At 41.2% G+C, this 12,309-nt stretch overlaps 1 protein-coding gene and 3 long non-coding RNA genes across 4 annotated transcripts; 2 read left to right on the top strand and 2 right to left on the bottom strand.

Annotated features, from left to right (window-relative positions):
- The first annotated feature begins 88 nt into the window (after positions 1 to 88).
- Positions 89 to 11,663, top strand: LOC136428168 (growth hormone-inducible transmembrane protein-like). Its single transcript, XM_066417504.1, has 8 exons — positions 89 to 285; positions 751 to 998; positions 1,533 to 1,644; positions 5,551 to 5,692; positions 6,036 to 6,234; positions 9,433 to 9,531; positions 10,189 to 10,360; positions 11,106 to 11,663. The coding sequence occupies exons 2-8, from the start codon at positions 773 to 775 to the stop codon at positions 11,188 to 11,190; spliced, it is 1,035 nt and encodes a 344-aa protein (XP_066273601.1). The 5' UTR covers positions 89 to 285; positions 751 to 772; the 3' UTR covers positions 11,191 to 11,663.
- Positions 1,912 to 3,547, top strand: LOC136428173 (uncharacterized). The gene is made up of 2 exons (XR_010754586.1): positions 1,912 to 2,169; positions 2,794 to 3,547. It is a non-coding gene; the product is annotated as an uncharacterized lncRNA (long non-coding RNA).
- On the bottom strand, positions 3,322 to 5,165 carry LOC136428174 (uncharacterized). Its single transcript, XR_010754587.1, has 2 exons — positions 4,913 to 5,165; positions 3,322 to 4,374 (listed from the first exon to the last, which is right to left on the bottom strand). It is a non-coding gene; the product is annotated as an uncharacterized lncRNA (long non-coding RNA).
- On the bottom strand, positions 7,782 to 10,272 carry LOC136428175 (uncharacterized). The gene is made up of 2 exons (XR_010754588.1): positions 10,167 to 10,272; positions 7,782 to 9,588 (listed from the first exon to the last, which is right to left on the bottom strand). It is a non-coding gene; the product is annotated as an uncharacterized lncRNA (long non-coding RNA).
- Positions 11,664 to 12,309: the final 646 nt, after the last annotated feature.

Below are 12,309 nucleotides of genomic sequence, written 5' to 3'. Positions count from 1 at the left end.
GGTCGTAAAAGGAAGCGCGTCATGGCATGACGCAATGTAACGTTACATGACAAATGCGTAAACACTGATGTAAGAGACCATTCTAGAAGCCGAGAGAACGAGAGTAGGTGTCCTTGCGAAGAGAGAAGTTGTGTAAGACTGAAGTTGATTCAAAGTGTATCGTTGAGTATCTCGCTTCGTTTTGGAAGTGATCTATTCATAATTTTGTTGACATTAACGTCAGGAGCGTTGAAAAGGCCAGGGAGGAGGAAAAGTGGAAAAAAGGAGCGTAAGATCAGGCGGACGGTGAGTGATCATGAAGCAACATGGCTTTAGGTTATTACGCAGCAGATCTGACCCGGATCAAAATACGCTTTATCTATTAGGTAGATTCTAAAGACATATGTTCAAGACATCAGTATAACAACAACTTACATGTTTCATATGAGGGAGACAAAGCGTACGTTAAAGTATGTTGTTGACATAAATTTGGTAGACTGTCGATTTGCGCATATGGGGAGGGGGGCACTGACAACCAAAATTTCATTCGGTATAGTGGGAAAAATTCTTAGTGCTGTTACTATTTGTACATTATGGTTATGTAACGTTAAATGTTGATAACTGCAACATTACTCATTTCAAAATAATGATGATTATGCACATGAACTGCTAAGGGCCATTTAAAAAAGTCTTTGTTTGGTATATGAATAATTATACATACAATATAAGCTTGAATGTCTCTGAAAAGTTTCTTCCTCTACATGTCTTCAGGTAAGACAGATCAGATTCAGACATGCTGGTGACTAGACTGGCAGTCATGCCCCTGGGGCGGCTGGCCACACAGATCCCTTCCAGGGTGGCCCAGGCAACCCCTCTCCGCTCAGCAGGACTCAGATTTTTCACTGGCTCACCGTTTACCTTACGGTCCCAAAGCATGGCCACTCGGGCGCGAGCATTCAAGTCGCGGGTGGGTGCAAGAGAGGTGGACGGCACTACATCTGTAGCACGTGGTATGGCAGGTGAGGGTCTTAATTTCAATGGATCTTTTTTTTTTATTGATACTTCAATTGAATTCAATCTTTATTGAACCAACTCGCAGACATACTGAGTTTGGATAGTGTTATTTTGACAAAATCTTGATAAGCACTTCAGCTAATCCACTTATCCTTTTTCAAAAGTTTACAAGTAAGCTAAAATCTTATGGTAGACACCATCAAAACAAATTCACTTTATCGATTAAATATAACATACTGGGAGGCTGACTGATAACTGTCTGTGTTTGAACTTGAAGTTAGACACATATGGTGTTAACCCTTGTTTTCATTTTGTTTGGCTGGATGTGTAAACACATGCATGTCTGACTCTGTCTCTGAGTATAGATAAGATATTGCAATTGTTTCTTGTGGTAAAGTTGGTTTGTGATATTTTGCTTATTTCTCATTACATGAACTGTTTTACAGTTGTTTTTGTACCATTCTTGATCAGTCTACTCAATGCTTCAGTATATGCATGGATTAAGAAAAAAAAATAATCTGAATTTGAACATTTTGCAGCGATTTCCATTGGTCAGGGTGCAGCAGCAGGAGCAGCACTGTTCGGCATTGGTGCCCTGTGTTACTATGGACTGGGACTGTCCAGTGAGCCAGGGGCACTGGAGAAGTCTGTGTAAGTATTGTTGTGTCTGGATTACTCCAGCAAAGGTTATATGTATGCTCTGTAGTCACACAATCTTCTAGCCAGGTATTCAGCCGTATACAGCTTTGGTATTCTGCCTGGTATCGAGCCCTGCAGTGATTACCAGGCTAACAATCTTTAGAGAAACTAAATAAAAGACCACAGCTTCACTGGTGTTTGAGGCATGGCTTGAAAGTTATGGTTAAGAGATACCAGCTACAACATGTAAACTGTTTTCACAATCATGAAAAATTTCAAAGACACGGGGTATAACGTACGTCACGGGATGGCCAGACACATTCGGTGGTCGCAGAGATCTATCAGCCGCAACGCGCAGACACATTCGACGCGCCGCGAAAAAATCAGCCGTCCGCGCGGACCTATCAGCCGCAACGCGCAGACAAATTCGACGCCGCGCGGACCTATCAGCCCTTCGCGAGGAAAACTCAGCCGTGGGACAGCGCCATCAGGTGTCTCACTACTGCCTTCAGAGAGCGCTGGAAAGGCCGCGCCAAGGTAGGTCCTCCACAATTTCCTTCTCTAGCGTCATATAGAGACATCGACTGGTAATCTAACTAGGCCTATCAGGTGCCAGACTATCTTAGGGTCATCCGGAGCCAGAAATAATCGGCAGGTCTTCAAATTAAGTCGAGATATAGGGAGAACAGTTCTCAATCGGTGACAGACCACATCGAAGTTATCAAGGTAAACAGTGGCTAATGCCGTATTTTGGGCCATTAGAAGCAAAGGCATCGGCGGTTTTGACGTCTTTTAGTGTGATTGGGTGTCCAGAACAACGTAACATACTCTGGCATTGATGCAATATGCCCACAGAGCGAAAATATGTGATAGAATTGATACCGCTATGTAACGCCCCCCTCCCCATTTTCTAGTAAAGTTACGGCCCATATCTTATACATGTAGTTGTATAGTAAGCATTAACAGGCAATAGTGTTTTTGTCGCCTCGATTGATTTTGGCGATATGCGAGGAATACCTTCTGTCAATTTAAGGGATTATCCTCATCTAGATGATTCAACGAACATCTCATACGTTTCTCGCAAGATTGTTTATTATATTGTTACTACTATTACCCAGGTATAATGTGTCACTGCAAGTAATCAACCCTGACCTTTTTCAGAAATGACTCATCGACTCAGGATGACACTATATCCGCGGAAAAGGTGTAGAAACAAAGCAACGGGCACCTGGAAAGCAAACACGCGAAGTTGACGATGTATGGGTAACAGAAGATAACATTGGCATTGGTGACAGCACTGTAGCAAGTCCCGGGCAGAAAGAAACACAACTCTCCTGGTCAACTCCTACTCAAGCTAGCGTCAATGACACTTTTTCTGGACTGTGGGCTTCTCTCCCTTTATACGAAAGGCACTAAGCCACGGAAATCATTCAATGTACAACTGGAATATTCAAATAACTCCATATTTGCCGTAGAAATCTCTATTCATAGAGATATGTATCGAGTAGATTATTCATCCATTTTGGTACTATGCAGTATATTTGAAATAGCGCAGGATATTAGATGAAGACCATACTTTGTCAGGTTGTTATATTTACAGATGTAAGTAATGGACCATCTCAGCGTTGCATCATTGTACTGACCATCTGTATTTCCTGAAATGTTAATCCAAAAATGACACACAAAATATAGGTATGTATAACTAAGTTTATTCTGGTTCTTTACAAAATATATATTTGCTGAATTGCAATACCATGTTCTTGATCTTGTTATACATCACTTGGCAAATGACTAGTATGTTGTAATCATATTGCACTGTAGCTTAATTTCTTGCTATAGATTACAAATTAAAGTATTCTGATCGTTTATAAATATTGACTCTTAAAAAAGAAGAACAAAGTCAAAACCAATCAAATACCGAGGCTCGGCGCCGTCATTTTCCCAACACTACAGATGAAAATATGGCACTGTACAGGTGCATTATACACGAGGTATACCTTCTTGTGAAACAACAAATATAATTATATGAACCAGAATTACTGCATGATTACATATAAGTTCTTCCTTTTTATGAAACCTGTAATCACACTTGTAGCACTGACAAACGTCTTCACTCTGGGATTGTCATGGGTTCTGTGATGATGTTTCAGGACTTCTTTTTTTATGACTTAAAGAACTTTCCACATTTGTCACAAAAATCCCAATCTGAGTGCACTATCATGTGCTTCTTCACTTGAACTCTTTCTGACAAACTGAGCACTCCTTAGATGATTCAACTAAGTGATCCTGAAAGTCTCTAGCATAAATAAAGTCTTTATTGCACAGCCCACACTAAATTGCTGGTCCTTTATCAGCCACATGGCATCGACGCTTGTGTTCAGCTAGTGAACCGCTGTTCGCTTAGCACTTGCCATGTGTACACAGACTGCACTGTAGTCCTGCGTGTGGGGGAGGAGACATGCTTTTCTACATCTTCAGCTGGCAAAACCACACCAGGTAGGTCATCGGACTCGTTGGACTCTTCCGAAGACACTGAACCCTCACTGGATCCACTGGTGCTGGTGTTTGAACGGGATCCACTGGTGCTGTTACTTGAAGACCAGGTACCCTGTTCCTCCCCAAGGCATGGCTTGTCAGGTGGTTCTTCATCTCCCTCCTGAAGGCTAGACTTGTAGGGTGGAACAGGTGGTTTTACATTTGTGGTCACATGCACAAACCTGTCCTACTCATCAAACTCCATGGCTGAAATGCAAATTCCAAAGATGAATGCCTTTGTCTGGATAAACTTTGATGACTATGCATCTTCATTTAAATGACCACAACTGTGTCGCTTCTTATGGCTTTAATACTGCTATAAGATATGTCAACATCGTTCTAGTACTTCTACACATGGTGGTTCGTACTGAAGGATGGGGGAGGGGGGCGTTATATAGCGGTATCACTTCTATCACATATTTACGCTCTGTTGGCATATTATGTCAATTCCAGAGTATGTTACGTTGTTTTGGACACCCAATCACACTAAAAGACGTCAAAACCGCCGATGTCTTTGCTTCTAATGGCCCAAAATACGGCATTAGCCACTGTTTACCTTGATAACTTCGATGTGGTCTGTCACCGATTGAGAACTGTTCTCCCTATATCTCGACTTAATTTGAAGACCTGCCGATTATTTCTGGCTCCGGATGACCCTAAGATAGTCTGGCACCTGATAGGCCTAGTTAGATTACCAGTCGATGTCTCTATATGACGCTAGAGAAGGAAATTGTGGAGGACCTACCTTGGCGCGGCCTTTCCAGCGCTCTCTGAAGGCAGTAGTGAGACACCTGATGGCGCTGTCCCACGGCTGAGTTTTCCTCGCGAAGGGCTGATAGGTCCGCGCGGCGTCGAATTTGTCTGCGCGTTGCGGCTGATAGGTCCGCGCGGACGGCTGATTTTTCCGCGGCGCGTCGAATGTGTCTGCGCGTTGCGGCTGATAGATCTCTGCGACCACCGAATGTGTCTGGCCATCCCGTGACGTACGTTATCCCCCGTGAAAGAAAGCTTTTCCAAATTACAGGCTATGAACTCTGCATGTGGACTGCTTGATTGTGAGCATGCTGAAAAATAAATGTTCCAAAACCAATGAGGCATGGCTTGAAAGTTTGAGTGCAAGAGATTATAGTAACCAGTTACAATATGTAAACAGTTTTTGCACGAGTGATAAATGTCAGATAAAGCTTTTCCAAATTACGCGCTATGTACCCTATAGGTAGGCTACTTGTTTGTGACTTACTGTACTTAACTTTTGTCAAGCTCCCGCTCATTCCAATCCAGAAAGCATCCTCCACTGTACCCTATCCTCCATCAGAGACTTGATTTTTGTTGCTTCTAACTATTTGTGAGCTGAAAAAACAACAATCTTGGCTTTTTGTGCAGGATGTGGCAGGATTATGTGAAGGCCAGGATCAGGGACACCTACATGTACTTCGGCGGCGGGATCATTGTGACAGCAGCAACAGCAGCGGCTGTCTTCAGGAGCCCAACCATGCTCAATCTGGTCGCAAAGAACTCCTGGCTGGTAAACATCATTTACAACTGAATAAAGACTCTTTGAATACAACCAAGGTTTTGAAGACCGTTTGTCACCTTCCTCGATCAGGGCAATTCTGCCTGCTTCACTTTGCACTGCAGCTCAGGTGTTTTATTCCACCGAAATATCACCCTATGGAATTTGACATTCTTTATTTCATTTATCTACAACTTACAGTTCATAACATTTTTATTTTAAGGATTCAAATTATCCATGTTTGCTACAGTATACAAAATCAAAGACTGTAAATAACTATGTGGAAAGTGAATATTTGCTGTGCTCCAAAGTATTTCTGTCCATGATAATTGTACAATCCTGACGCCACTTGCAGGCCATCGGAGCCACGTTTGCAGCGATCATCGGCACCAACATGATCACCCACTCCATTCCGTACTCTCCTGGCTTCGGCACCAAGCAGCTGGCCTGGCTGACCCATGCAGCGGTGATGGGTGCCGTGGTGGCCCCGCTGTGCTTCATCGGGGGACCTATCCTGATGCGGGCGGCGTGGTACACTGCCGGGATTGTGGGAGGTAAGTTGTGTTTGTCCTCTGAACTGGCATCCCTACTTTGACAGAGGTTTTAGGTATATACAGATAACAATATTATCTAGCCAATTAAAAGCTGGAAGGACGTGGAGAGATAGCATCATCGGGCTGCCGAACGAGCCTGCTGGAATTATCTAACTGTCTCATGTGTCGTATAACATGGGAGACAGGGAGCTCCTAAGTAGTCTAATTCTAAGTCAAGCCAATTACAATAGACCGATCCCAAAGCCACGCCCACTGTTCTATTTCGAACACCTCCGTCAAAAACAGCGCTTGACGGACCAAAAATGGTCGCCGCAGCTAGGTTGTGAATAATGCCACTGACTTTGGTTTAGCTTTTGTGGCTCTGAAACCCTTTCAGAGCGGGCCAAATAAGAATGCAATATCTGAGACAGGGTTCCCACTGTATTGGCTGCATGCACAACAGCTACATGATATTTAGTAGCTAAGAATTAAAATGCCTTCTTTTACTTCCCTGTTCACTTTCAAGTTAATCAGTTTCACATGCCAGCAACGGAAGAGGCGAAACTCTGCGCTAGCGGACTTTGTAGTAGTTGGCATGTGGTACAAGCTTCCTCTCCTTGAGTGCCCAATCTATTTTCTTTTTCAATTCTTTTTTGTCTTGAGCATGCACTCAGCCAATATAGTGGAAAACCTGTCACAGATATACGTTATCTGCTTTACACGTGCCATTTCTGTCCTACCAGCGCTATTTTTGACGGAGGTGTTCTGAATAGAACAAGGGGTTCTAGGGGTCTTCTATATGTTCGATATGGTGTTAGACAGGATTGGTCTATTGGGGTATAGATAATAATGTTGAAAACTATACAAGTTTCCTTTGCTCACTTGTACCTTCTCCCCTCAGCAACATACATACTATGGTTCAATACTCGATATCATACTGGATAAATATGTCATGTTTGCAGGACATTCATAATTAGCTGGTGCATTTGATTCCTGCTTATTTAATGTACCTCACCGACTTGGGGAGGACCAACTTGCATGCAGTTCTGTACTAATGTCTACAGGTGGTGCTGTTAAAGTGTGAAAAATTCAGAATACTTGACTCCAGTTGGGTCCATAAGTCCAAGTTTACCTTTGAAATTAAGTGTTTGCAGTGTGGTTGAAAAAGTACACATATGCATATTTTCTGATATGTTGAAGGTTTCATGTATTTGCTCATTATGTTTTAGAAACGTAGACAGGTCAAGACTTATGTAATAGAGACATTCTGGTACTACGAAGGGTATTGAAATTCAAATTTGTTGACCTACCCTAACAGAAGAGGTGTGTTCTGTTGTAAGGTTAGGATTCTTCTGTTTTGACATCTCTATGCACATTTCATTATGTTTTATTGTCAGATGCAATCCCAATTAACTGTGACTCTTAATAACTCCCTCAACTTGCTTATGTCCTCAGATAACAAGGCAGGACGTACCAAATATATGGTTATTGTAAAATCTTCTTTATTTCTAATATGAATATTGCATTACCTACTTCTGTTCTTCGACAGTGTTATCAGATTTTTGAACTGCAATCAACCATTTGAGCAATGCATTTATTTTCTGTAATCCATTATACCTAAAGTTCTCAAAACATAGTGTCATTACTCATTAGTGATAAAACAGAACAAAGTGTCATTATTCATTGTCAGTGATAAAACAGTGTTTATGTTACTTAGTGTTGAACCTAGAGCACTTATTGGTGGACGGTGTCGTTTGGAGGGACAAAGTAGCCTGGCATGAAAAAATTGTCCAAAATGTAGGTTGGGTCAAGCAGTTATTTTTAGTGTATCCCCGACCTTGGTCAGAGGGTCATTTTGGTGACCTGACCAGGACAATAGTCTATATAGCTAATTGTTAAGCTGTGATTGGTTAAAACACCCTGTGTGGATACTTGACACTCACTAGCCATTTCCTATTGTTCCATTCATCCTGAGGACAAAACACACATTGTCAAGGCTTTCCAACTTAATAGGTATTCCATTGCTACATCATCTGTTACAGCTGTGTATGAAATTTAGAATAACCATGCTCATATCTGCAGTTTTAAAACTAGCTACTAAGCTATAATTAGACCAAGAAAAAACGATATACAGTCACTGTAAATGTATTCTGAGGTTCAAGAAGAAATCATCAGTGAAAAATACTATCAATAACTTTCACATGATACAGTGAATATCCAACCTCTTTGGGACTTATCAACTTGTGCATTTAGATGTTACGATTACTCAAAGCTCTTGTTGATATTCTCTTCTCTATATCCACATTTCCACCAATACTGGGACTTTTCTGGCACCTCCCTGTTGATTATTTCACATCATATGTTCCGCTTGGATGAAAAAATTAATCAATCTAGACCACTAAAAGGGTAATGAGTATCTAACTGTTTGCTCACTCCAAAAAGCCCGTGGTTTGGTTCAATGAAGTACGCATGCCTATCTGGGCCTCCAATCTTGTACATAGCCATTGGTCATTGTGTCAACACAAACGTAAGGTAGCAAGCATTCCAACTCTTAGTTGTTATACAAGGTGATTGAGACACCACTGAACTAGATTACTAAACTGTTGGTAAGTTTTGATGAGCTGATTCTCTTTTTTAGGGTATTGTGATATCTTGCATTGGTACACTGTATTTGTTCTGTATCTAAAGCATGGCAACACAATGTAATTACAATGCACTTGATATTCCTTATGCAGTATTGTTACACAATACCTTTTGCAGGCAAAAGTTTTGCAGGCAAAAAATTCTATGCTTATGCAATAGGCCATGTTGATTTGATTATACCAGAATGGATGATATCCTCTGGGATATCCTCTCCAAAATTGAGGCGAGCATGTCTTCTTTATGAAATATAAGCAGTCAGGACGTTTCACAAATGAGTAACTTACAGAACACTGTACAGAATACTGATTGTGACTGTTTGACTTAACATTTACAGTCCTCAAGCTGTGAATGTACATCCCAAACACTTACAGTATAATTGATTGTACTGTATAATTGATAGACTACCTGGAGTCCTGGACTGTCTTTTTTTAGTTTCTTGCACTGTCTACCAGGGTTAATGATGAGATAGAATAGCTGAATACCTTCAGATGTATTGTATCAAACACATAATTGACAGTCATGGCCAGTTTGTTGCAGATTGTGTAGTTTGTAACAGTTGATATTGTTGCATTCCAGGTCTGTCAGCTGTTGCAGTGTGTGCTCCCAGTGAGAAGTTCCTGAACATGGGTGGACCGTTGGCCATTGGGTTGGGTGTCGTCTTCATGGCTTCCATCGGTTAGTATGTTGAACCAGTACTGTCACAATGTTTGTACCCTGGTATGAGTTGCCTTCCTGTTGTGTTGGCATACAAGTGGTTGTTACGTCAAAATAGTAATAGGTTTGAAATAGTCTACAAATGTATCAGCAGGTAAAAGCTTTTCAATTTATTAATAGAGGGTTGCCTTGTATGAAATATAAGGTATGGAGTATTAATTGAAACTAAAGTGGAATGCAAAATCCCTTGTTTTTGCAAAGGAAAAAAAATCAAACTTTGGCTCAGTATATCAACTTTAAAAGAATGTTTTTAAACAGTACCTGTTTACCACACTGTAGTTTTGCATCTAGACTAAAGATAAAGGTAGTCCAATAGCCTTTTTGAGGTCTAGGGCACAGTATTAGAAGGCAAACCCCATTCTTCTTCTTTTATCACCTTTTACCTCCCCAACCATATCAGCTAAAGGTACAATGTCCAGCCAGGAACGACGGGAATCAAATCTGTGACCTTTCAATCTCGAGTCTGCCAGCTTAACCACTTGGCCATTCGGAGCCACAACATATGTTGTTCTCCACTCACTTGTATCCCTGTGTTTGTGTCAGGACTGACTTGTGTCCCTATGTTTGTGTCAGGACTGATTTGTGTCTGGACTGACCTGTGTGCCTGTGTTTGTGTAGGGAACATGTTCATCCCCCCGACTGGAGCCCTGGGACTGGGCCTGTACTCCATCAGCATGTACGGGGGACTCATCCTGTTTGGAGCCTTCCTGCTGTACGACACGCAGCACATCATCAGGAAAGCAGAAACCTACCCACTCTACGCTGCTCGCCCATACGACCCCGTCAATGCGTAAGTTCATTTGTTATCTCAAAATTTTTAGTCAAATCAGGGCTGTACCCATCGCCTGGACACCCGTCTCACCGGCTCTGTCCTGGAACTTTGCTTGTTGGGATGGACATAAATTTCACCCCGTTCAGTCCAAAAATTGCTGGACTTCGTTACATCAAATTGATGAAAATGTACTTACGAAAGCTCAAAATGACAGATTCAACAACGAAAATTAACAGCATGGCCTCCCAAACAAGGAGTAGGATGGAAAAAACATTTAAAGCTACAGACAGCCCTGCCTTAAATGTTTAAAAAGTTCAACATTACAAAATATTCAGCTGGAAGAATGGAGACAAGGACAGTAGGAGGAATGTTAAGAAAGAGTCTAGTAGGTTATATTTTTTAAGTAATCTTACTTTCTCGGTTCATTCCAACTTTGCCCTATCAAAACTGTTGAGACCTTGATGAGGATTAGACATCCAGGTAATAAGATACGCAAGGTAACAGTTACTCAAGCAACTGGATAAATTTTGGAAATGGTCAGACATTTCAGGTAACATCCACTACCTTTTATCAGTGACTGTGATAGATTTTGGAAGTCACTGTGGTATTAAGTCACAGTCACTGATGAAAGGTAGTGGATGCTACCTGAAAAGTCTGACCATTTTCAAAATCTATCCAGTTGCTTGAGTAACTGTTACCTTGTGTAAAACTGCTGTGTGTTCCTGATACTGACTGTGCTCTTAATCTTATGTTGTTGTCCCAGTTCTCTGAGGATCTACATCGACACACTCAACATCTTCATCAGAATCGCCACCCTGCTGTCTGGCGGTGGAAGCAAGAGGCGCTGAGCATGGAGGCTGATCGGGATGGGCTGAGGAGAAATTATCATGGAGTATCTGATTTTATCAGTGACTGACCTGCCACATATTTATGTACAAAATGCTTTCCACCGATATGGCATTGATAGTAGATAATTTTGAAGGTATAGTAACAAAATGTGAAGTTAACCAAGTGTTACTATCTCATATTAGATGTGGTCGCAATATCATAGACTGAGTAACATTTGATTTAGTTTATCCATACGACTGGATATACAAGCTGGAGGTTCAGGCTTCCTTGGCCGTGGTATGAAATGGTAAATCTCAATATCACAATATCAATAGAAGGCAGCAACATGTGTATTCTACGGAATGTGTGCATGGTCTTCTCTTTCATCTGTGTGTATTACTTGTATCCTGGACTTGATGGGCTGGTATTCTTTCATGTACTATCCTCTGAATATGTTACAAAAGTGTGTACGAATAAAGACAAAATGACTGGACAGTCTTGTAAATTTCTTGCTTTGACCACCTTTTGAAGTTTGTAAATTTCTTGCTTTGACCACCTTTTGAAGTTTGTAAATTTCTTGCTTTGACCACCTTTTAAAGTTTGTAAATTTCTGTACGAATGTAGATTTGTGCTACAAGACCTTCTGAAAAGTCAGAAACAAGAGTGTTTGGCATTCTAACAATTTACACAGAAGTCCCTACCTACCTTGTCCCTTGACCTCCAAGTCAAGCAGTCACACTTATATGTAACTGTCCCATGAACCATAAGGTCTTAATGAAGTACCATCGGTTGAATTCCACCCAATAGAAAGTAATGCTGACAAACAGAGGTATTGAGCATGATGTATTATTTGAGCGGAAATAACTTGTAAAGGTTGAGGTTATAACCCTTCAAAGGTGGCTGTACCTTTACTTCATAATCACAACATGTCAACCAAAAGACGATGATGCTTTCAGTATCTACATTTAAATTATAGTTAGTAAATTCCATCTCAGTTTTTCATGTCAATAAAGTCTTGTTTCTGAAGGCAAAATATTAACTGTGCAAGGCGATCTGTAACAACTGGCCTTGGACATATGTGTGTATGTATGTACCATACAGACCGCGTTGATGTTACGCCACCTGGTAGCTTCCACTAG

The sequence above is a fragment of the Branchiostoma lanceolatum genome, chromosome 2 (assembly GCF_035083965.1).
Source record: "Branchiostoma lanceolatum isolate klBraLanc5 chromosome 2, klBraLanc5.hap2, whole genome shotgun sequence".
NCBI lineage: Eukaryota > Metazoa > Chordata > Leptocardii > Amphioxiformes > Branchiostomatidae > Branchiostoma > Branchiostoma lanceolatum.
The sequence above is the reverse complement of the archived record's forward strand: the minus strand, read 5'-3'. Positions and strand labels throughout refer to the sequence as shown.

What these genes read in the sequence shown, in the direction of transcription:
- LOC136428168 (XM_066417504.1), top strand. Translation starts at nt 773, where the DNA reads ATGCTGGTGACTAGACTGGCAGTCATGCCCCTGGGGCGGCTGGCCACA. An exon ending in GGGGCACTGGAGAAGTCTGT is followed by an intron (nt 1,645 to 5,550) that starts GTAAGTATTGTT and finishes CTTTTTGTGCAG; the next exon opens with GATGTGGCAGGATTATGTGA. An exon ending in CGTCTTCATGGCTTCCATCG is followed by an intron (nt 9,532 to 10,188) that starts GTTAGTATGTTG and finishes GTGTTTGTGTAG; the next exon opens with GGAACATGTTCATCCCCCCG.